The sequence below is a fragment of the Camelus ferus genome, chromosome 27, assembly GCF_009834535.1.
Source record: "Camelus ferus isolate YT-003-E chromosome 27, BCGSAC_Cfer_1.0, whole genome shotgun sequence".
NCBI classification, from domain to species: Eukaryota; Metazoa; Chordata; class Mammalia; order Artiodactyla; family Camelidae; genus Camelus; species Camelus ferus.
In genome coordinates this window covers 364,208-387,957 of record NC_045722.1, presented here as the reverse complement: position 1 = coordinate 387,957, position 23,750 = coordinate 364,208, and the positions used below count along the sequence as shown (strand labels likewise).

Sequence of the window (23,750 nt, the reverse complement as noted above, 5' to 3'; positions counted from 1 at the left end):
CCTCTGCTGGGTTCAGATGCAGGAAGGGGAGGGCCAGGGATTGCCAGGGGACATCTCCGGGGGCACCAGCGAGCCAGAAAGAGTGTTGCCCCCAGGCGGGGAAAGTGCGTGTGCCTGTGTGTGCAGACGCGAGTTGGAGTCTGTGCGGGCAGGCGTGCCTGCCCGTGTGCCTCTCCGGGAGCGTGTGCACACGTGTGTGCATGTGCGTGTCCGTTCGTAGGACAGAGCTGGCGAGCGTGCTCCTCATCTGCACTGCACTTCCTTTTGACCCCTCCGTCACCTCCCAGCTCTGCACAGGGGACCCTGGTGTCTCTCTTCTCTGTGACACGACCTCATCAGCCAAGGACCTGTGCTCCTCCCCCCCGCTGTGTCCACTCGACCAGGCCCCCTTCCCCAAGGACGCCTGCTGCTAAGCAGTCTGATACGCCCATTCGTGGGCTGGGCTTTGTAAATAAGGCAGTCGTGGTTAACATTCCCTCCTTCCCCACCCTCGCTGAGTGCACGTGGCAGATTCGCAGTCCTGGAGGCAGGGTTGGCAGCCACATAGCCACTTGCCCCGTCCTCTCCCGTGTCCCCAGCAGGCACTGCTGCTCACTGATCACACTGGTCTTGCCCACTGAGCCCATACTTGACCTCAGGATCTTTCCTAACTCAGCACTCCAGACAGCACTAACAGGCAGTGGTTAAGCTAAGTGGGATCTAACGTGCCTAACACCCTAATCTGAGGTGTTCTGGTGTCACCTCTGAGGACTAACTCTGTGACTCTGATGATGGAACTTTTGGCCACTGTATCCATTTGCTGAGCAAAAAGGAAGCATAGAAGGAAGAAACTCACTGTTTCTGTACCAGAGGCCTTAATCACAGTGCCCCAAGGCTCTCCACCAGGTGGAAATGGTTAATTGACATGTGACTTGACCACACAGGGGAGACCTTGGGGGCCAGGGTGAAAGGGTTACAGGACTTTCTGCTTTGCCTCGGCCGCCCCAGCCAAGCTGTGGTCCCAGCTGAAGCCAGGCGGAGCTTTGCAGATGGGTTCAGAAGGAGGTGGTCAGCCAGGACCCCAGACTTGGGGGTGGGATGGGAGACGTGGGAAGTCAGCTCCCCAGCCCTTTAGCTGGCAGAGGTAAGAGAAGAGAGAAGGAGAGGGAGGAGGAGGAGACGAGGGAAAAGAGAGAGAAAAGCAAACAGTAATGGAAGAGGAGACCAGCAGAAGCTAGAGGCAGCAAAGGAGGAAGGAGGGGACTGCCTCTTCCCCGGGAGACTGGGACTTCTCTCAGGGAGGGACTGGGGCTTTCCGCTCGCACCTGTCTGGTCTCTCTAAGAGAGTGTTTTAGACCTATGCCTCCCCCATCAGATTGGCTTCCCCAGGGCAGGGCTGGCCTTTCCCATCAGAGTGATGGCTCCCCCAACAGGGACTACGTCATCCAACCTGGGGACTCCCCAAGGATAGAGGAACATCCTCTGCCACAGCCGAGACCCTCCGATATAGGTGACTGGCCAGTGGGCCGGAGCTCCGCCTGCCTGACTCCTCTCCTCTCCCCTCCCAGGGCTCGTGGACACCTTCAACGTGGACACCAGGAAGCCCCGCGTCATCCCTGGCTCCCGGGCCTCCTTCTTCGGCTACACGGTGCAGCAGCATGAAATCAGCGGCAAGAAGTGGTGAGTGAGAGCTACTGCCCCCCCAGCCCTGCGCCCCCCAGCCCTCCATCGGCTGCTCGCATTGGCCCTCACACGCAGACGCCCCTCTTCCCAGGGGCTTGACTTCTTGTCCTGGCAGGTCAGGGGCTGCCTAGGATCTGCCATCTGTGAAATCTTGAGCCTCGATCTTCTCATCTGAGAAATGGGAACACCCCTCCTCCTCTGGCAGCACAGGTGGCAGGCACTGAGAACCAGTAGTCACTCTCCCATCCCTTCTCGGGGCCTCAGGGTCTCATCAGTGAGAGCAGTGCCTCTGGTCCTGGCTTCTCGGAGAGCCGTTGAGGGGTGTCTCTCAGGGGATGGGTGTGAGTGTGCTCAAAGCTAAAACACAGGCACCGTGAGGCAAAGGGAAGTGAGGACAAGACTGAGAGGGGGTGAGGGCCAGAAAGATCCCTCTGGACCCCTCTGGGGTGGGGGGTAGTCAAGACGAGAGAAGGGTCTGCCTCCGATTTTCTAAAATAACTTTGGGTTACATTTTGCATATTATATAATGTACTCATTTCAAGGGTACAATTCAGTGATGTTTAAACTTTTTGTTTCTTATTATTTTTTAAATTGAAGTCTAGTTGGTTTACAACGTTGTGCTAATTTCTGGGGTATAGCACAGTGATTTAGTTTTACATATATATTCCTTTTCATACTCTTTTTCATTACAGGCTATTACAAGATGTTGAATATAGTTCCTTGTACTATACAGCAGGACCTTTTGTTTCAGTGATTTTTTAAAAAATACATTTACCAGGCTGTGCAGCCATTCCTACGAATCGGTTTTAGAGCATTTTCACCCCCCGTACGAGCCCTCCTGCACGTGTGCTGATAGCCACTGCTCTCCTCCACCGGTTGGCTTTACCTGGCAGGGGCAAGGCCTCCCTTCCTTCCTGAGATGGAGAGGCTGCTTGGCCCTCTTGGAAGCCCTTGCCAAGTCAAGGGGCCACGTGGTCACTGGCCACGGGTCCTACCTTTCCGCTTCCCACTGTGGCTTCCGCCTTCTCCTCTGCTTCCCTGCCTCCTTTCCTGCCCTCCACACGCTACCAGGTTGCAGAATTTCTGTTTTCCAGTTCTCCAGACCTTCTCTGCACCCACGGTTCCCTCCGCCCATGCTGACCTCTCCTGCCTTCCCCATGCGCCCTATCACTCCAGTCTGGCTAATTCTCTCATGGATTTTTTTGTAAAGAAATACCTTCCTTATTATCTTTCCATCAGGGTAGAACTTAGATACAGTGAAGTGGAGACATCATACGGGTTCGGCTCAGTGAACTTTTATGCATGTATATGCCCACAGGATCACTTCCCAGAAAGTGGTATAGGACGTGGCCAGCTCCCCCCGAAAGTTCCTCTGTGCCCTTCCAGACTCCTATCACCACAGATTCATTTTGTTGTTTTTGAACTTCATATAGGTGATATCACACAGTAAGTCCTCCTTTGTACCTGACCTGTTTTACTCAGCATTTATGTCTTTGAGGTTTAACATATTGTTAACTGTTTCGTACCTGATGCTTTTTCACTGGTGTGTAACATTCCACTGCAGCAATGCACCACAACTGGTGTATTCATTCTACCATTGATGGGTCTTTGGATTGTTTCCATTTCTGGCTATTTCAAATAGAGATGCTGTCAACATTCTTACACGTGTCTTCTGATGAACATATGCACTCATTTTTATAGGTATGGACTCAGGAATAGAATCGCTGAGATAAAGGGTAGGTGTACGTTTAGCTTTCGTAGGATCTGCCAACATTTTTTCCAAAACAGTTTACCAATTTAAACTCTCTCTAGCAACATAAGAGCGCTCCAGCTGCTTCCCACCCTCACTAGCACTTGGTGTTACCAGTCTTACTAATTTTAGCCGTGCTGGTGGTATGTGGTAGTATCTCACTGGAGGTTTAATTTGCATTTTGCTAATGACTAATGATGTCGAGCAGCTTTCTGTGAATTTATCGGCCATTTTGGTGTCCTGTTTTGTGAAGGGTTTGATGGAGTCTTTTGCCCATTTAAAAAATTATGTTGTGTATCTTTTTCTTATCGATCTATAGGACTTTAAAAGTATATTCTATATACAAATCCTTTGTCAGAGAAAAATCATTGCGAAGAACTTCTTCCAGTCTGTAGCTTGCCTCTTCATTCTCTTAGTGGTATCTTTTCATGAACAGAAATTCTTAGCTTTAATAAACTCTGATGTATCTGTCTTCTTTATGGTTAGTGTGTCTTGTGTCCCATTTAAGAAATTGTTGGCTCTCCCAAGATCGTGAAGATGTTCTCCTCCAGCAGTTTGATGCTCTTGCTTTTTCACTTAAGTCAGTAATTCATCTCAAATTAATTTTTGTGTGAGATGTGAGATAAAGTTCAAAGGTTTTTTTTTTTTTTTTTTTTTTTTTTTTTTTTTTTTTAATGTGGGTGGCCAGTTGATCTGGGACCATTTGTAAAAAGACTATTACCTCACTGAATTGTAGTGTTGTCTTTGGTGAAAATCAGGTGACCCTGTATGTATGGGTCTATTTCTAGCCTCTGTTCTAGTCCATAGAAGAGAAAGCTGCCTTGGTTACTGTAGCTTCAAAGTAAGTCTTGAATTTAGTATGAGTTCTCCATATCTGTTCTTCTTTGACAAGATTGTTTGGCTATCCTGGATCTTCTGTATTTCCTTATGAATTTTAGAACCAGCTTGTCAATTTCCCTTAATCAAACTTGCTGAGATTTTGATTGGGATTACATTGAATCTATAGAGCAAGTTGAACTGGAAGAAATGAAATCTTAGTAATATTGAGTCTATTGACTAAACTTCAATTTTGAAAAATTGAGTCCTCCAAACCATGAACATATATATTCCTCCATTTATTTAATTTTTTTAAATTTCAAAAATTTTCGAAGCAATAGTGCTTTGAAATTTTCAGTATAAAATTCTTGCATATATTCTATTACATTAATTTCTAGGTGCTTGATATTTTATGCTGATTAAAATAGAATGTTCTTATTTCATTTTCCACTTTTTCCTAGTATAAAAAATACGAATTATTTTTGTGTATTTATATTATATCCAGGAACTTTACTAAATTCATCTATTATTTCAAATAGTTTGCTTGTAGATTCTTTTGAATTTTGTATACAAGCAGATCATCTGAAATAATTATAGTTTTATTTCTTGTTTTCCAGTCTTCATAGCTGGTGTTTCATTTTTTTCACCTAATTGCAATAGCCAGGACCTTCAGTACAAAGTTAAATAAAAGTTGTTATACTGAATGTGCTTTTCTTATTTCTCTTATTGGAGGGAAAAATTTCAATCTTTGACAATTAACTAAGATGTTAACTGTAGTTTATTCATTTGTTTACTGTAGATACCTTCAGATTAAGGAAGTTTTTTTCCTATTCCTAGCCCTCTGAGAGGTGTGTGTGTATGTGTATGTAAATTGGTATTGAATTTTACCAGATGCTTTTTCTGCAAAGATTGAGATGTTATATGATCTCCTTTATTATGTTAATATTGTTAATTATACTCATTGATTTTTTTGAATATTAAAGCAGTATGTATGCCTGAGAGAGACTTCACTTGGTCGTCATGTATTCATATATGTATGTATAGGATATATATATGTATAGGATTTTATTCATTAGTGTGTTCTCAGGAACTTTGTCTCTATGTGCCTGAGGTGTATTACCCAGATAAATGCATCCAATGTGATCTTTATTTATTTTACAACTCATGAATTTCCATTTCATTCTTTTTTTACAGACTATAATTCTACTAGAATAATCTATATTTCTCCCATTTACCCATCTTTTACTCCATTTTAAAAAGCATATTAATCAAAGGGGGAGGATATGCTCAGTGGTGGAGCACATGCATAGCGTGCACAGGGTCCTGGGTTCAGTCCCCTGTTCCTCTGTTAAAAAAAAAATAAATAAATAAACCTAATTAACTCCCCCCCGCCAAAAAAAAAAAAAAAGCATATTAACCATAGTTGTTTTGAAGTCCTTCTCGGCTGACTCCAGTATCTCGATCATCTCTGGGTCTGCTTCTAATGATTGTTTTACCTTATGGTTGTCAATGACTTTCTTTCTGACTCTTTGTCTGTTTTATTTCATTCATTCATTCTATGCTGAACATTGTGAATAGTACACGGCACAGGCTGTAGACTATCACTTTCCTTTAAATAATGCTACTTTTTTAAAAGTTTTAATTTTTAGTTGTAGTGAAATACACGTAACAGAAAATTTACCGTCGTAACTATTTTTAGGTGTACAATCCTGTAGTGTATTATTTTATGATAGTAAACAGTACCGCTCTCATTGCTTCTCAGAGAGGAGAAACCATTGGGGCTTGGTGTGCCTGTGTTCACAGGAGTCCACAGGAGGTCTGGTCCCCAGGAGGCTGTGTTCTGTGCTGGCCGGGGCCCCACAGGGTGTGTTTGCTGCCCTGGAATCAAGGCAGAAAGAGTCAGCCTGATTTTGGCCGGATGAGGAAACGGCTTCCTTCACCCTTGCTACCTACTCACCCCGGGCACTGTACGAAAGGCTGGTTTGGCTGATGGAGGGTGAGAATGGGTTAGGCTCCTGAGGCCTGGAGCCCCAGCGCGGGTGAGGGTGCTGTGCGTGGTTACAGGGAGATGTGTGCCCGCGGTTGTGTAAACCACGTGGGATGGTGGTTCGCATCCAGCTCCTCCCGTGTGCCAGCTGCTGGGTGTGCTTGTCCTGTTTCAGCAGAGTGCTGAGTGGGGCACCTGCCGCCAGGCTCGGGCTACAGCGGGCTGGTTCCTCAAAGTGGTGGCATCTGGTTTCGTGGGGCATGGGCACCCCGTATCTTGTCATCACTGGGAAGCCAGGGCTGGGAGACCGATGCTTCAGAGACAGCGGCCCAGATCACTGCCCGTCCCAGACAGGTGAAAGCCAGCACTTGCTTTCTCCCAGAGCCGTGTCTGCTGGAAATAGAGCAGTAACAGTCCTCCCACCAAGTGCACACACGGTCTCCTTGCTGGTGCCCAGGCAGTACCCGCGGCATCTGCCCAGGAGTCAGGTGGACCAGGGGCTGGGGGGAGAGGCAGGGAGGGACGGCCCTGCCGGGCCCTGCCTCCTGGGCACTCCTGTTCTCTCTGCCTGGCCTAGCAGTGCTGCCCGCAGGAGTGTTCAGGTTAAATAATGCTACATTTTGTGCTGATAGGCAATTAAAATACTGGTGAAACCACCTGGATCTTACACAGCTTGGTTTGGGCCTTGGTTAGGGCAGGTGTCATCTAGCTGTGCCCTTACTCCTAGGGCATGGTCTTTACTCCTAGGGTGTGGAATTTTGGGGGGGTCTCGACTGAAAGCCCAAAGCATTCATTAGAATTTCTCTATTCTGACGGGGCAGGAACCCGCAAATCTCCCAACCACTGGGCAGCCTCTAAAACCTCTGCCCCCCATGGCTCTTCTCTGACAGGTTTCCCAGAAGCTCACACTGTGCAGGCACAGCTTAGGGGTCAGCCAAGGACCCTGAAGGAAGGTTTCAGCAGAGTTTCACGGGCTCCTTCCTGTGGCCCCCCCATTCTGCCCGCTCCCAGCAAATCCCAGTCGTCTTTGCCACCCCAGCTGCAATCGATCGCTGCCTCCCCCACCCAGCAGGACTGCCGCTCTCTGGACTGTGCCCCTGAGCTGCGGGGAAGGGGCCCTCACAGAGGAGCCTGGGTGCGTGCGGGCTTAGTTCCCGTGCCCCCCTTTTCCCACGTACTGAGCTCTGCGCTGATTCCGTCCAGAGCCTGAAGATAGTTGTTTCCTGTGTTTTATTTAGCTTTCACAGTTGTTTATAGCTGGGATTGAAAGTCATGTTCTTTTACCACCTTAAACATCACTTCTCTGGGAAACCGCTGACCACCCCCTCCCATCAGCAGATTAGTTGTCCCCACAGAACTCGGGGCTTTCCGCTCCACGACAGCGATCAGAATGGATAGTAATTGCCATTTCACTGTCTTTCTTCCTGACGTCAGGGGTATGCTCCCTGACAATTCACAGGTGCTCAAAAGAACATGCTTTGAAAGACTGAGTTAATGGTTTGGGCCTTTCTCAGCCAGCCCAGGAATAAAGCACGCAGCATCCATATATTCTGCCTGGTAGGAAGGGTTAAAGATTAAATGGAACTGACTTTTCCAAGACTGAATTTTTTCTACCAATATTTGTTTATTAAGCTTATGTTAATAAATTTTACTAGATTCTGCAAAGCACTGGTATGAGTAAGACATGGTTCCACTCTCAAATAGCTCACAGACCAGTTGAGGAGGCAACACTAATATCCTTGAAATAATTTAAAAACAATGCAAGACACAATGTGACAAACACAGCCTGGGTTAGTTACGCTCACCTTCGTGGGTTGCTTCTTCTGTGAGGGCGGCCTCACCTCCCAAGCCCTCTCCCCGACGGCCTCTTCCTGCCTTGTCTTGGAGTCACGTGGGCCCAGGCTCCACTCCCCATTGGACACTAGCCTCGTCTCCCACTAGCCTCTTGCTCACGGCAGAAGCTCAGCCTGTGGCTGGGGGGCTCCGGAAGGGCTTCCGAGGACGGGGGGGGGGGGGCTTGAATGGGGTCTTGGGTTTAGTTGGGCCGAAGGGCGCAGTAGGATTGACTCGCGGCCGCTCTTGCCGATCTGAGAGCAGCTGGGGGCATGCTGGGGGAGGGCTGGCGTGCACTGCAGCCACTGGCCCAGCGTGTTTTCTGCCCCGACTGGGCCAAGGGAAACAGAGGCCTTGGAGACCCAGGGAGCTGCACCTCATGCAGGACAGATGGGCGCACACAGGGCCTTTCAGGAATCCCTGTCCTCACCTGTGTGGACCCCGCTGCACATCCTGCTTGGCTGCTTCCCTCTCTGCTTTCTCCCCAGCCCCTGTCTTTCCTGTCCTGCAGGCAGCATTCCAAGAGTTCTGTTCAGACAAAGGACCCTGTGGATGTTGGTCGTGGGAAAAGAGAAGTCTGGGGGACACTGGCTGGCAGTTGTGCGCAGGGAGGACTCCAGGGGTGCGTGTTGATCGATGTCCACATCAGGAAGAACCTCAGAGGAAGGGCAGGAGCAGGGGTTTGAAATCCAAAGACTGCACCTGGAGGAAGACCTTGGGAGAAGCTCATTCAGCCTCCTTGCACCTCTGTTTGCTCATACACAAAATGGCTATGAATTTACCTTTCTCAGGGTGCTAGGAAGGCTCAGATAATACCCCGGACTTGCATGTGTTTTGTAATCAGTAAAGCAGGAAATGGAGGACTGAGCGGCTTGCAGCCAGCAAGCACCAGACCTGCGGTCAGGCCTCTGGAGACTTGGTCCAGAGGCTCCCTCTGACCCAGGCTCTTCTCCCTCCTGGGTGTGGACCTGGCTTCCAGCGCTTAAGGTGGAGCTGGCACACCTGGGTCTGCATCTCCGGGGCCTGCAGCGGGGCCAGGGGATCTGTGTTCTAAAGAGCGCCAAGGAGACTCTGGCAGGGAGACTGGGGCCTCCTGAGGACCACCATCTCCACCGAGGGTAGGGAGATGCCAGCGGGTAACAACCTCACCCCCCAGGCCCTGCCCAAAAATCCAGGTCCCAACACTGCCACAGAGAAGGACCCACCAGCTGTGTCCCAGGGAGGTCAGGCCCCCATTCATCAGGCTGTGAGCCTCCTTTTTGTTTTCAGTTTTTATCTTTAAGGGACGAGTTTATTTTATTATTTTATTTTATTTTATTTTATTTTATTTTAGGGTTTTGTTTTTGGAGGTGGGTAGGTCCTTAGGTTTATTTATTTATTTATTTTAAGGGAGTACTGTACTGAGGGTCGAACCAGACCTCCTGCATGCAAAGCAGTCACTCTACCACTGAGCCTTGCCCTCCCCCACACCTGCCCCCAGCCTTTGAATGTTAAGTGCACCAGACCTAGATGCAAATGTGGGAGGGTGAGGGGACAGATCTAGTGGGGCTGCTGCTTTATTTTCTTAACCCTTCACCTCCTGCTGGCTGCGTTCCCAACTCAGAGCTCAATCTAAGCCAAACTGACTGTACACCAGTGCTGCAGGTGTCTTGAACAGTTTTCCACACGCCGCCTTGGTTTTAGCAACAATAACAACACTCACAGACGCACAAAAAGAAAAAGAGAAAACAAATTCCCTCGGGCCGAGTATTCTCCGCCCCTGCTCTTTAAGTCCTTGTGTGTTTTCAGGGAAGTTTCATCCACGTGACTCTAACACACGTACATTGAAATCGTTAAGTCGGTTAGTTTTTAAGACCATTTGATGTCCCAGAAGCCCTGGTGTAGGGTTTACAGAGGGCGTCTCTGAGCCTTTGGTCTGCTGGAGCAGGAAGCCTCCTGGTGCTGAGAACAAACAGAGCTGGGCCCCACAAACCTCGCACTTATCACTGAAGCTTTCACCCGGGAGAGAGAAGCCTCAGCTGTCAGCGAGGCAGAGCATTTCGCCACCTCCCCTCCCGGGTGTTGGGAAGCAGAGCCGGATCGCCTACTGGTTCCGAGAGGGGACCCCTGGGGACCTTAGTGGGCTTGGAGAACAGGAGGGCGTGGTGAGTTCCCCGGGCTACAGGCTCAGGCACATGAGCAACTTGTAAGGGAAGCAGGCTTGTCGCCACCTTACAGATGAGGCGGCCGAGACTCAGAGAGAGAGAGAGAGAGAGAGAGAGAGAGAGAGAACATGACCAGTAGCTGGCAGAGCCGGGTCTGGGACCCAGATCTCCTGAGGCCCAAGGCGGCACAGCGCAGAGGCAGCCCCGGGCCCGAGGCTGGCCAGGGAACAGTCGTCCACGGCGGGTCTCTCCCCACCAGCTACACTGCTGGCCCCACAAGAGCCGAGGCTGTGATGTCCCAGGACCCCTCACTAGGAGATTAACATAAAAATGCCGAACCCAGCCAGCAAGAGAGGACACATGCTCACAGAGCCCCAGTCCCCAAAGATAAATACCAAGACATGCAGACAGGACGGCAGGAGTTCATGCAGAGGGAGAGTGGATTTCTCATTCAGCAGGACTAGGTGGGGGACTGTTCCAGAGACTGGCTGCGGGGCTGGGGGCGGGGGCTACCACAGAGGTTCTTAAATACCAAAGACAGGGGATTGTATCTGGGAGGCAGTGGGGAGCCACTGAAGGTTTTAGAGCAGGAGAGTGGCTCACCAGAGTTCTAGTTTTTAGGGTGATCACTTTGGCTGCCATGTGGAGGATGGGCTTGCGGGAGGAGACCCTGGAGGGGAGAGTCTGGTGGGAAACTATAGACGTCTAGGTGAGTGGAGGGCCTCAGGGGTGGGGCTTGGAGGAAAGGGCCTGTTTTATGAGTGTCCGTAGTTCATTCATCCGTTCTTGAGAACCTGTGCTAGGTCCTGGGAATTCAGCAGTGAACAAAACTGAAAGTCCCTGTCCTGATGGGACTCCTCTTCTTCTAGAGGGGCAAGCCCCAGGATTGGTTTGCCCCTCATCTGTCAGATGGCCTTGCGTGCAATGGAGAAGCATTGGGCAGGAAGGGGGCCTAGGGAGCAGGGAGTGTGGGCGAGTGCTGCTGTCCTACACAGGCCACCAGGAAAGGACTTGGTGCTGCTGGGGCGACAGCGGTCAGAGCCCCGAAGGAGAGGGAGAGTCTGAGGCATCCGTGGGACTGGCCAGTGCAGAGGCCCTGGGGTGGGAAGGTGCTGAGATGTCCCAGGAGCAGGGAGTGTGGCTGGAGTAGAGTGAGCAGGGCAAGAATGAAAGGGCTCAAGGTCAGAGACGAACTGGGTGAAGGATGGCTGAGGACTTGTCTTGCTGACTAGGAAGATAGTGAGAAAGCAGAAAAGTAAAATCCAGCAACAGGAGAGAGACTTTGTGCTAACAGGTGACCTAAGTTTTGGCCCCACTGGTTGGAAGTATCCAAGGGTCATCTGAGTGCCCCGGGACAGCTGGCAGCCGGGGACTGGGGGCTTCAGCTTGAGGGGAGGTCAGGGCCGAGACTCTCAGATCTGTCCTAGAGGGCAGAGGAGGAAGGGGGGCTGCTCATCCCCAGCTGGGGAGGCGGGGTGCACCCTGAGGGCTCATCTGTGCGTACCTTTCCCAGGAGCAGCCCGAGGGGCCCAGCTCGGGAGCTTGCAGCTCCGGGCAAACTCACAGGCCTGGAGCCCTTGAGACGTAAGTCTCGCGGCGCATGTCCCCGCGCACGGAGGAAGCACAGAGTTCTGACGAGGACTCGTTGCAGCATTGGCAGTTTCCACTCACGCACTGGCTCTCAGGACTCGGCTGCATCAGAATCCGCTAGCACCGCCGGCCCACCTCCAGGGTTTCTGATTCCCGTTGCTCTGGGGTGGGACCGGGGAGTCTGCTCTTTGAACAAGTTCCCGGGTGGTGCTGGTGCTGCTGGAGACCACAGCCTGGAGATTCTGTTCTTGGTTTCTTAAGCTGGTGACAGCAGGCAGAAACAACATGACCTGAATTGTGTCGTGGTCCCCACGTATGGGGAAATGGGGAGGAGGGAGCCCGGGGACAGCTGGGGACGGCGGGAGCAGGGGTTGGGAGGACGGAAGAGGGCCTGCTCCTTCATCATCGCCATCCACCTGAAGGCGCTCCCGTCTCTCTTTGCTCTTCCCCTGCCTCCTCCCACTTTTAAGTTTTCTTTTTTCTTCTCTTTGCCTGTTTCCTCTTCCTGGTTTCTGCAACCATTACCCTGCGCCTTCTTCCTCAACTGTTCTTCCCCTCTGTCCCTTCAGCCCCGCCCCATCCCCATCCCTCCTCCCCTCCCGACTTCTCCGCTCCCCTCTGGGCTCCTGCTCCGGAGTCTCTGATGGAAATGGCGAGAGAGGGCTTTGGAGGGGAGGGTGGCCAAAGCCAAGGAGGCTGCCGGTCCCGGTACCTTGCTGGCCTCCTGGCTCCTGCACGGAGCTGCCGTGTGTTGTTAGTCTCGTGAGCCCGACTGCACCCTTGCGGGGAGAGCAAGGAGCCTGGCCCAGGCCGCCTAGCCTGAGGCACTGCCCTCAGGGTACCACCCAGCTTGTGCACAGAGGGACAGGGTAGTGAGAGGCAGGTCCTGGAAGCCAAGGGAAAGTGGAGAAAGGACTTCCAGACTGAGAAGGACGTTAGACTTGTGGGTCGCTACCAGAGCCTTGGTTTCCCCAGTTCCGGGGTGTCCTGATGGGAAACAGAGGCTTCTCTTGGGGAAAAGGGAGCATCTTAAACATAACTGTGTCTCCCTGTGCCATGGGAGGACAGACTTTGGTTTATCCAAACTCACAAGGAGTCCTAGACGGCCTCCCATCTTTTTGAAGGGTCCTTTTGGATTCCTTTGCAATAATTGAACTCAGAGTTTGTGTGGTCAGATGCTGAAGGGCCTGTGTGGTTGGGTGCCCTGTGGTGGGTGCCCTGCAGACAGACCTTGAGGCAGTGGGGAGGGAGACCCAGAAACCTGCTGGGCTTGGAAGCAAAGTGCAGCTCCTGCCAGCACCGCACACCACCTCCACCTCCTCTCACAGGCTTGGCGTCACACAGGATGGGTACCCTCAGTCTCTAAGCTGGCAAAGTTGGAAGGGACCTGCCTGACACAGATTCACCCCATCTCTCCCCAGAGGCCTCACTGAAGACGTGGTGTCTTCACACTCAGGACTATCTCCTTAGCCTGAAAAGAGGGTCACCTTTGCTGGGGACTTCAGGGGACCGTGATTCTCACAGGCAGAGGTGGGTTGGGAAGGCCCAGGAGGTGCAGGTGGACATGCAGTGAACATGGGTGGGGTTGGCCTCCAGGACTGCTCCCCCTGCCTGGGAGGGGTCTTAGAAATTATTTGGCCCCAATCCCTTACTTTACAAGCAAGGAAACAGAGGCCCAGAGATAGAAAGAGACTACAGCAGGGTCACCCTGAAAACCCAGGTCTCCCGACGCCCAGTCCAACATCGTTTCCACCTCCTGTGCGATTTCCACCTGGTGCGTGTGTGAAGACTGCCAAAGGGTCAGTTCTCCCACCATCCCGGGTCCCTTGTCTCCAGATCACTAGGTGACATCTGCTTAAACTAAACTCTGATTTGAGTGAGGCATGACTTCTCCTGCCGTGCCTTTATGTACTGACCTTCTCAGGTCACAAGTTGCATTTTCACTTGGCTCCTCCATATCTAAACCCAGAGGCCCACTGATGGTGGAAGTTGACTGGGAGGAAAGCCCTGAGGAGTAAATCCACAAAAACTGGCTAGGAAGCCCGGGCCAGGGGGATGCCCACAGGCCCTGCCATTCCCTCCTCTTCAGCCTCTCATCTGCAGCCCTTTTCTGCAAGGTTATAGCAATGTCAAGAGATGGGCACAGATCTTCTGCCTCAGCAGATAAGTGAAGGCGCCGGAGGGTGGCCCCCTTACTGCAGGAAAAGTCTAGGCTTTCAGAACCACACAACCCTGGGTTCCCCTCCTGGTTCAGCCGTTTTCCAAGCTGGGAACCTGAACACATGACATCCACTGCCTGGACCACAGTTTCTCCATCTGTAAAATGGGCATGATGATGCAAATTCCTGGGAGTTCTTAGAGGAAGAAAAAGGAGATGGTGTGTGGAGTGTCTACCATGGGTAGACGCTGGGTAAGCTGGTTCCCTGCACAGCCTCTTTTGCAAGAAAGGATACGGTGTCCCTGGGGGGTTTCCAGGAAAGGGCCCTGGGACCTGTTCTTTGGGCAGAATGACAGATCTTGTCCAAGTTGTCCCTCCTCCTCGGTGACGGTGCGTTATCAGGCCTGGCACAGCCTCGGCCATCGCTGCTGTGGAAACCTCGTTCAGGAACACCCTAAGCTCTTTTCCTGGCTTGGGCCCCCAGAGTGGGCTCCCCACACTGCAGGGCAGAAATGCCCTCTGCTGTTTTCTCTTGGAACAAATAAAATGCAGCACTGTGACTCATGCTGGTTAGAAAAGAAATCACTACAGAAGCAAAGCCCAGGACGAGATGAGCCCACCCAGCACACGCGCAGGAGGGAGGGAGGGAGGGGCACTGACGGGTGGGTGGACTGGAGCCGGTTCAGCGGCTTGGGATGCTCGCACAGAGGCAGGGGTGAGGGTGCCAGGTGTGGTGACAAACGGACTGTGGCCCTGTGAGCCTGGCGTCTGAAAGCGAGAAGGGGCGGGGCGTTGAGCTAAATGGCGCAGGCTGGCCGCTTTCTTTGTCATAGTCAGTGGGTCAGGCTCTCATTTCCCTTCAGATGGGTTGAGCGTGTCCTTTGCGGTCACCTTCCCTCTTCTGTTCTAAGCACTTCTGCGCATTAGGAAAACACACTGTTTGGATGTAAGCTGAGGTGGACCCAGAAAGTCCCAGGAGCAGAGCAGAGCAGAGAGCCAAGCGTGTGGGGTCCACAGCTGTGCTCGTGAGCAGGCTCGGTGCCCGAGACGCCAGGGCACGCGCTTGCTGCCCACTCCTTGCACGGCTCCTTGTGCACAGAGGAGTTTTTATTTGTTAGTATTGATAAAAGTCTTGTGAGATGGGACAATTTTTTTAAGGCACCTAAAAATGTATCAAGAGGAAAGGGGAGGAAACAATTTAAATATCCGTCGGTGAGAGAATGGTTGAGAAGGAAAGCAACCTCTACAAAGGATAAGGCAGAGCTACACCACGTTCCCCTGAACGTCTGGGGGGCCTGGGCCAAGAAAACAAATGGGGGCTGTGGCCCACGGCCCACAGGTCCCTCTTGGTGATCAAGGGTCTCACACGTGTGGACCCCACACCCGACACAGCTCTGTCCACACCCCAGCAGGCAGTGGTGTGATTCACCATCAGAAAGACAGATCCACAGATGAGGGCTGTCCTGAGCTGTTGGAGCAGGAGATTCTGGCATTCCAGTCACCCAGAGTCAGCGGATGCGGGCTCTAGGTACCTGTTCCCTTGACCCCTAGGACTCCTCACCCCATAGGAAGGGACACAGCCAGAGAAGGGTCAGCGCAGAAGGACCCAGGGCAGGGGCCCCAGTGACCAGGTCTCAGTGTGGCATTGATATATAGTGACATGGAAAGTACGAAATGACGAAGAGGAAGAGGTGCACTGCAGAGCCATGTGTGCAACATGAATGGTTTCATCTTTTAAATTGCCTGCAGATATGCCGACCGTCTTCTGCATGCCTGCCGCTAACGGTAGTTATTTGCAGAGGACTGGGCTGAGAAGGGGAGGGAAAGTCCTTGCACGATATAGTTTGCACAGTTCTGTGCTATGAACATTATACAAGCATGTATTATTTTTATAATCTAAAAAAAACTTAAATAATATTTTTTAAATGTTAGTACTCTTTTTATACCAAAGTAAGTATTTCTTGTATTTTCTTGTGACCTAAAGAAGCAAAAGAAATTTTTTAAAAACCCAATCCTGGATCATTCCTGGACAGTCAAGGAGGCTACCGTGGTTGTGATCCCCAGATGCAGTAAAAATTTCCTGAATACACGTTCTTTTTCATCCGTCCAGAGGGCCTCATATCTGCTTCTTCAGCAGATCCTTCACACAAGGGCTCCCAGTCTTGCCTGCATATCTGGAAGCTTCTAACGATAGATTCCCAGGTCCCATCCCCTGACTGGCTGAATTAGAATCTTCTGGGGGATGTGCCCGGGAATCTGCATTTGTAGCTCCCCAGGTGATTCTGATGACCAGCAAGGGCTGGGTCCCACCGCCCTCCAAACCCTGGGTGGTACGGTCAGTCCCATTTGGCAGAGAGGAACACTTGAGGCCCAGGGCAATTAGTAGCCTTGTATCAAGCCAGGGTGTGGAGCCTGCTGGTTCCTCTGCTACAGCTCAGTCTACTCTCCCTGCTGAGTTAACAGGTGTTGGGAGACAAAGGAGGGCCCGCTGCCAGGGGTCCCAATTTGCAGGCTATCACATCACAGTGGTCCTCCCAAGCCAGGTGATTAGCTAATTTGTTCAACAACTATATTTGGGGTACCTATTCTATGCCAGGCGCTGCTCTGCATTCTTTCTTCGGGTACTTAGAGCCACAGACCTGACCGACAAGGTCCTAACTCCCCTGTGGTTCAAATTCTACTGAGAGATAAAGATGATTAAAAGGCATAGGGAGAAGACAGCACCCTAGAGTGCAGAGTGCTATGAGGAAGGTGAGGCGGGGTGGTGGGTGGGGAGTGACAGGTGATTAGGAAAGGCCTCTTTGGGGAGGTGACAATGGAGCTGAGCCCTAACTGTGCACAGCATTCATAGCAGCCTTGGTAAAGTGGGCAGACAGGTGAGCAGCAGGTAGGTGATACACAGCCTCAGGAGATATGGTGAAGAAGGTGGGCTTTGCTGCAGGGGATCTGGGCTCTGAGCCCAGGGAGGGTGGCCAGCCACCATGCCTCTGCCCCCCCACGTGGTGCTTCCCCATGAGTGTGTGGCAGCAGCCCGGGAGGGCTTGTTCACCCTCGGATGCTGGGCCTCCCTCATTGGTCTCAGGTGGGGCCCAAGGTGCTGCGTTTCTAATGAGCTCCCAGGAAAGGCTGGTGCCACTGGGCTGAGAACCACTTTGAGAACCATGCTGTGCTGTAACGGCCTGTTGACCTGCCTGTCTCCTCTCCTGGCGAAGGCGAAGACCACGTCACGTTCACCGCCATGCCCCAGTGCTTGGTGCATTTGTAGGAGCACAATAAATGCTTGAGAATCAGTGGGTGGCTGAGGCTGCAGGTCACCAGCAACATGAAATAACGTCTGTAAAGGCCTTGGAACCTACAAGCGCTGTGCAAACGTCAGCGGTCCTCCGAGAAATGGGGCAGGTAGACATAGAGCGAGAGAGAAGACTTGCAAGGCTCACGTGATATGGAGGCTGGCAAGCCCCAGAATCTCCAGTGTGAGTCAGCAGGTTGAAGACCCAAGATTACTGATAGCGTAGTTGTAGTCTGAAGGCCAGCAGGGTGGAGTCCTGCAAGGAGCTGACATTTCAGTTTGAGTCCAGAGTAAGAGAAAGCCAATGTCTCAGCTCACAGGCAGTCAGTTAGGAAGGATTCTCTCTTACTCCAGGGAGGGTCAGCCTTTTTGTTCCATTTGGGCCATCAACTAATTAGACGAGGCCCACCCACATTGTGGGGGACAATCTGCTTTACTCAGTTACAGATTTGAATGGTAATTTCATCCAAAAACACCCTCACAGGCACACCCAGAATACTATGTGACCAAATACCTGGGCACCCCTTGACCGGGCACCCGGTCAAGTTGACACACAAAATGAACCATCACAGTGTACGTGGTTATTCAAAATACACCCCATGGGTTCTCACCTCTGACAAGGGTTTTCTAGAGGCAAGGAGAATAAGGACTGTACTGGCAAGCAGAGGAGTTCTCATCTTCCTAGCCCCCTGAAGTCCAGGCCTGCCAGGCGTCTGAGCCAGGGTGAACCACAGGCCCCTCCAACCAGCCCAGGAAGACGAGGGGTGCTGCTCCCCTGGCAGGCCCCACGTGGGCTCTCTCTCCACACCCCACCCCCAGCCAGGACCGGGGTTTGCTGCACTCAGCACTTCCCTAGCCCCATCTTGAGCACATTAGCCGTCGTCCTCAGCTGGCTGGAGGGGGTTACATTTTCCATGGAGAGAGAGAGAGAAACAGCCTCGCTAGAGGAATAGTCTCTCTTTGTTCTCTTGAGCTCTCTGCTTCTCAGTTGGAAGCCCCTCCCCGATGCCTCTGTCTGATTCAGGGGAGGAAATGAGGCCAGGAGAGAAACGGAACAAAGGGCCTGGAGTGGCTTTGAGTGGAGGAAGGATGTAGGGAGAGGGGATCGGGTGAGGAAGGGAAGGGCCCCCAGTGGGGCCAGGCCCAGCTGGCCCGGGGAGGGCGGCCCTCTCCCCATGCGGGGTGCGGCCCAGCCCCTAGAGCTGGGCTTTCCGAAATTCCCAGTTCTTCACCGTGGTGGAAAGAGCACTGGATGTGGAGCCGCAGATCTGAGGCTGACCAGTGTCTCCCCACAGGCTTGTCCTGTCCATCTTCTGAGCCTCAGATACAGTCTGCCCTTCCAGCCCCAAAGCTATTCTGGTGACCAAAATCGAATGCAATTCAATTGCATCAAAAGTGATTCATTAAAACGAAAAGAATAGTTGGTGAGAACTGGGTGTCCTGGGGTGTGAAGTCCGGGTCTTACAGAGAGGGGCAAACGGGCTGGCCAGGGCCGGGTGACCCACACTCACCTTTCCTAGGCAGGCCGTGCGGGCCTCTGGGCTCAGGACCTCCTCGGGGGCAGGCCCAGCAGTGGGGGCTTTCCTCTTTCCTTCCGCAGCAGCTGATGGCCTTTTCCTTCCCATGGCTTCTGCTGGCCCGTCTGCTGGGGAGCTGCTCACTCCTGCCTCCCAGACACAGCCAGCAGAAGGCCAAGCTGAGCCTAGGGCCCCAGCTTCCACCTCCAGGCTTTCCACCCTCTGAGGTTTGGGGTTGGTGGGGCACTGCCCTGTTTGTCAAGACACCTTGCACCGGTCCTGCTCGCCCGCATCTACTCTGAGTCCTCAGACACAGCACTTCCCTGCTTCAGGCCTCCAATGCCTCGTTGGTGCATGATGAGCCTAGCCCGAGGACCCTCCATGTTTCCTCCCAGCTCTGGGGGTCTGCAGGGCCAGTCACCAGGAACCAGAAACATCTGGAGGGCCAGGCTCCCTGTCCATGTGGCTGTGTGAGAAGCACACAGAACAAAGGGGTTTCTGTCCCCACCAGGCTGGGCCGGGGGGCAGGTTTGTGCATCCAGTTAAACCAGAGAGAAGTAACGTGTGTGGTGCCGGCAAGTCAGCCCACCACTCACACAGATGGAGCATGAGCTGGGGGACATGTATCTGCTCCTCTCCTGTTGGTCCTGGCTGCTGTGTTCCTCTCGCGGTAGGATAATATATGAAGTTTCCAAGGATAATTTTAACTATGTGCTTTTTTTTTTGCCTTACACACTCTAATTAGGATGTTTTCAGTTATAAATACTCAGAGCTATATAGCAAAAGGTACTCATTGCTTATATAGCTGAAAAATCCAGCAGCATTCACACTTCAGACATAGTTTGATCCAGGGGTTCACAGTATCATTAGGACCTCAACTCTTTGTATCTTTAATTTTTTTTTTTTTTTTTGATAGAGGTGCTGGGGATTGAACCTAGGACCTCGCACGTGCTAACCACTCAGTCTACCACTGAGCTACACCCTCCTGCCTCCCCGGGTTTTCCTCTCGAGGCTTCTCCCAGTCCTCCCTCTGTCGCTGCAGCGGCTCATGATGCTCACCATTGCACGGTGGCTGCCAGCAGTTTCAGGCCCTGCATCTGCACACTATGGCATCCGGGGAAAAGGGACCACGTGACCCCCTAAGTCCCAAGTGGAAGTCCTGAGAGTCTCTCTGACTGGGGCGACTTACGTCCCTGCCTGCCCCGACGCGATCACTTCAGTCCAGGGGTAGCACCGGCCTGGCCTGCGGCAAATGCTCAGTCCCTACGACTGGGAACGGAGTCAGATTTCCTGGTCCCGGAACAGAAATGAGGAACTGATGGGAAGAGGGGAACGGAAAACCAGGGAAGCAACAGCACTGACTTTAAATGGAAGCTGGGTCACTGCATGGACCCTCTGTGCACAGAGAATACTCGATTTCTCAGCCACCTTTTCTCCAGACACTGAGTCTGGAGGCTTCTGTCACACCCGAGGCGAAGCCACTAGCTCTTGAAGCTGCTGCTGCTGTAGACTGTCAGGCAGAAGGGAAGGTCAGCCCCTGGGGACCCAGGGCTTCACGACCACCCTCCGCTAGTGCGGCAGGGCAGACACGGGCGTCTTGGCCCCAAGGAATTACAACGCTAAAGCACTGGCCTCGGCAGGCAGCAGGAATTAAGTGCTGGTTGGTGTGGGAAAGGCTGGGCTAATCAGTGAGAGTTTCCTGGAGCAGGTGGGAGTTTGTGCTCGCTCTTAAAAGGATGGTCTCTAGGATGGGTTTGCACAGCACAGGGGATGTCCAGGGCAGTGCGCTGGAGTCCAGACAAGAAATGGCTCAAGTTCTATTCAGGGCTGTCTTTCATCTGAAGAGGACGGGATTGTGATGTTCAGCACACAGGCCGACAGCTGCCCACGGGTACAATTTACATGAAAGTGTGCACGTGTTGGGGTGCATGCTACCTTTTATCCTGATAGGGGTGTGCCGTTTAAAAGGCTTGGAGATTAAACTGCCTTGAAGGGTGGAACCAGGACTAAGGTCCCCATGGGGCCTTGTTGGAGAGGGTGTGACGTAGGGATCCAGGGGCCCTTCCCTTAGTCTGTGTCCTTCTGGGATCCCAGGAGCCAGCACGCAGAGAGGCCACATCCCACCTTCCTCAGGTGGCCATCTCCACGGTGCGCCTCCTCACTTGGGAAGTCCCTGCTTAGAAAGCGGCCATCAGGGAGGGGTCCTCCAGGGCTGAGGCTGAAGCCTGCCGCCAGTTCTCCCATCCACAACAGCCCTGCTTCCCGCCTCCGTGGGAGGAAGGCTGGGAGCCCACAGCCGGTGAGTCACGGCACACAGCCCGCGGAAAGGGTTCAATGCTCGCCACAACCTTCGGGGTTTGCCATCTGGTGCCCACGCCAGAGGGTGTCGGGTGTCCAGCCCCTGAGAAGCACAGGGGGCCTGGAGGCTGTGATGGCTATATAAGGCTGAGGCCACAGGACGTGCCCAGGCTGCCAGACCCCACGAGCAACTTGGCAGGTCTCAGTGGTGACGCAAACACTTTCCCCACGCTCAGTCACTTACCCTTCACAGAGAGACTGAATCATGTCCTCAAAACCTCAAGCCCGACAGGCACACGCAATGCCGAGAGTCAGGAATGGCAGAGAGCGCTGCCCGGGCCCTCCCTTCATGACAGAGAAACATTTGGGGCAACACAGAGCAAGTTGCCCCCGAGAGCCAGTGCCAGCTCCACCACAAACAGACTGGGGCTCAGTCAGCTCGCCTCTCCGCGCCTCAGTTTCTGCATCTGTATTATGGGAATGGTAAGCCCCGTCCCGCTACCTCGTGAAGTGCCAAGGACCCCGAGAGGAATCAGGTTTGGGAGAACGGGGGTGGGACAGAGGGAGTGACCCTTAGTCTTTGAAAAGGACACCACCTGGTCTTGAGGCAAACTGGGGGCCACGACAACTTGGTGTACTTACTGCAGGACAGATGCCGTCTAGGAGGCCTCCGGTCTTTGTGTGCAGCTTACCTACGTAGACGCCCTCATGCTTCTCAGTGCCTCCCCACCCTGACCCTGGAGGTAGGCGGGACTGGAATTGTTAACCCCATTTGACAGTCGAGAAAACCCGGGTCAGTGAGCTTCTCCAGGCCCCACAGCAGGCTGGTGACAGAGTCAGGATGAAGACCTAGCCCCCGGAATCTCAGCCCAAAGGTCTTGCTCTGTGACCGGGGCCCCTCCAGGGCCTCAGAGCTCCACTCTGAAGAATGGCGGGTTGTGAGGGGTCTGCTTGGTCAGGCTGAGGGGGCGTTTTCTAGAAGACACAGGGGGTTAGCTTTTCTAGAAGACGGCCAGGTTTTGTTTTTTCCTAATCTAGAACCTGCTATGCCTGATTGTCTGAGAGGCACCCTGCGAGGTTTTCCCCCAAGGCACTCTTTCCAGAAGGCACTCGCCGGCAGTGGTGTCCCAGAGGGGATGTCCCTCTGGAACACTTGGTCGCGTGCCAGGTTGACCCTGAAAACAGGAGCAGTCAAAAAGCAAGCCTGGAGCCCAAGCCTCGCTTCCTGACCGCCCCCCCCCCCCCTTTTTGGCTGGAAGAATGGAGTGGCCTCAACCACACAATCACTCACAGAATTAAGTAGCCAAAAATCACGTCGTCTAGACAAACAGATTTTATGGGTCCAATTAATTCCTGCCAGTCAAAAATAAGCTTGCTTAAGAAGTGGATATATTTAGAACCTGTCGTTACCCGGTCCTCAGGGGAGAGAGCTCCGTGATTACTACACAGACCCTGATTTCAACAGAGCCCTGCTAACTCCCGCTTTGGACCGTAGTTCTTTCCTGACAGCACAGAGGTGGGTGGGAGCCGGGCGGGGGGATGCTTGACCGCAAGGAGCCACTGAAGTCCTCCAGGTCCGTCCTTCTCAACCGTACTAAGCCAGGAAAAGAGCAGTTGCTTCTTCTTTGGTCACGTTGCCAGGGGGTGGGAAGTTGCTCGGAGAGCGGGCTCCCAGTGTGTCATCTGTCCCTGTGCCCCTCGGGGTCTGGGAGACCGGCAGGGCTGTGTGAGCCGTGTGGTACCTCCTGCACGGCTGTCCCTTGGAGAGTCGTTCCTGAGTCACTGTTAGAGCCCAGGCCTGAGCAGGCGGTTGGTGGCAGAGAGCAGGACTGGCACCCAAGGCCTAGAAGTTTCCAGATCCACCCGAGTGGGTGACACCGACGGAGTGGGGCAGGCACTGACAGGAGACAGCACCTGCCTTCAGGGTTTGGCTTCGCCAGGGATGAGGCATAGAGAGGGCTTTGGGGCACTCAGGGAAGGAGCCCGGGGGCTGTGCAGGCTGCAGGGGGGTTCTTCCTGGCCTTGAGGGAAGTGGCAGTGCCGGGCTTGGCCAAGTCCGGAAGCAGTGGCCACTCATTCTCCAGAAATACGTGTGCATGTAAGCAGAGTGCATTAATTTCCAGTGGGTACGTAACAAGTCAGCACAAAGTGGACGGCTTATACAAAGACAGAAGTTTATTCTCTTACACTTCTGGAAGTCAGACGTCCTAAGCCAACGTGTCGGCAGGGCTGTGCTCCCTCTAAAGGCTCTGGGGGAGATCTTCCATGCCTCTTCCGGCTTCCTGCGGCCCCAGGCATTCTCTGCCTCGCGGCAGCTTCACTCCTAGCTCTGTCCCCGTCTTCACATGGCCTTCTCTTCTCTCTGGGTGTCTCCTGTAAGGACATGGTGTTGAATTTAGGACCCACCTGGATGATCCAGGATGACCTCATCTTGAGAGCCTTAAATACAACTGCAAAAACCCTTTATCTGAATAAGATCACAAAGGCATAGGCTCCCCTGTGAGGGGACCCAGCTGGGTGGCTGCCCCGGCCACTCTTCAGCCCAGCTGGCCGCCTCGCCCGCCCTGAGGAAAGACGTGGTGGCTCAGGGACAGCCATGAGCACGGTGAACGTGCCCCAGCCCCGGGTCACCAGCTGGAAGATTCTTACAAGGCGAGGAATGGGCCCTCCCACCCAGCATGGTAGCGACAGACGGCCAAGACTCAA

At 52.9% G+C, this 23,750-nt stretch overlaps 1 protein-coding gene across 1 annotated transcript in view; it reads left to right on the top strand.

The window, feature by feature from the left end:
* The window catches only part of ITGA11 (integrin subunit alpha 11), a 111,512-nt gene that overhangs the window by 27,452 nt on the left and 60,310 nt on the right, over nt 1-23,750 (top strand). The window contains exon 2 of the mRNA XM_032469393.1: nt 1,548-1,659. Coding sequence (XP_032325284.1) covers nt 1,548-1,659 — 112 coding nt within the window. The remainder of the gene's footprint in view (nt 1-1,547; nt 1,660-23,750) is intronic.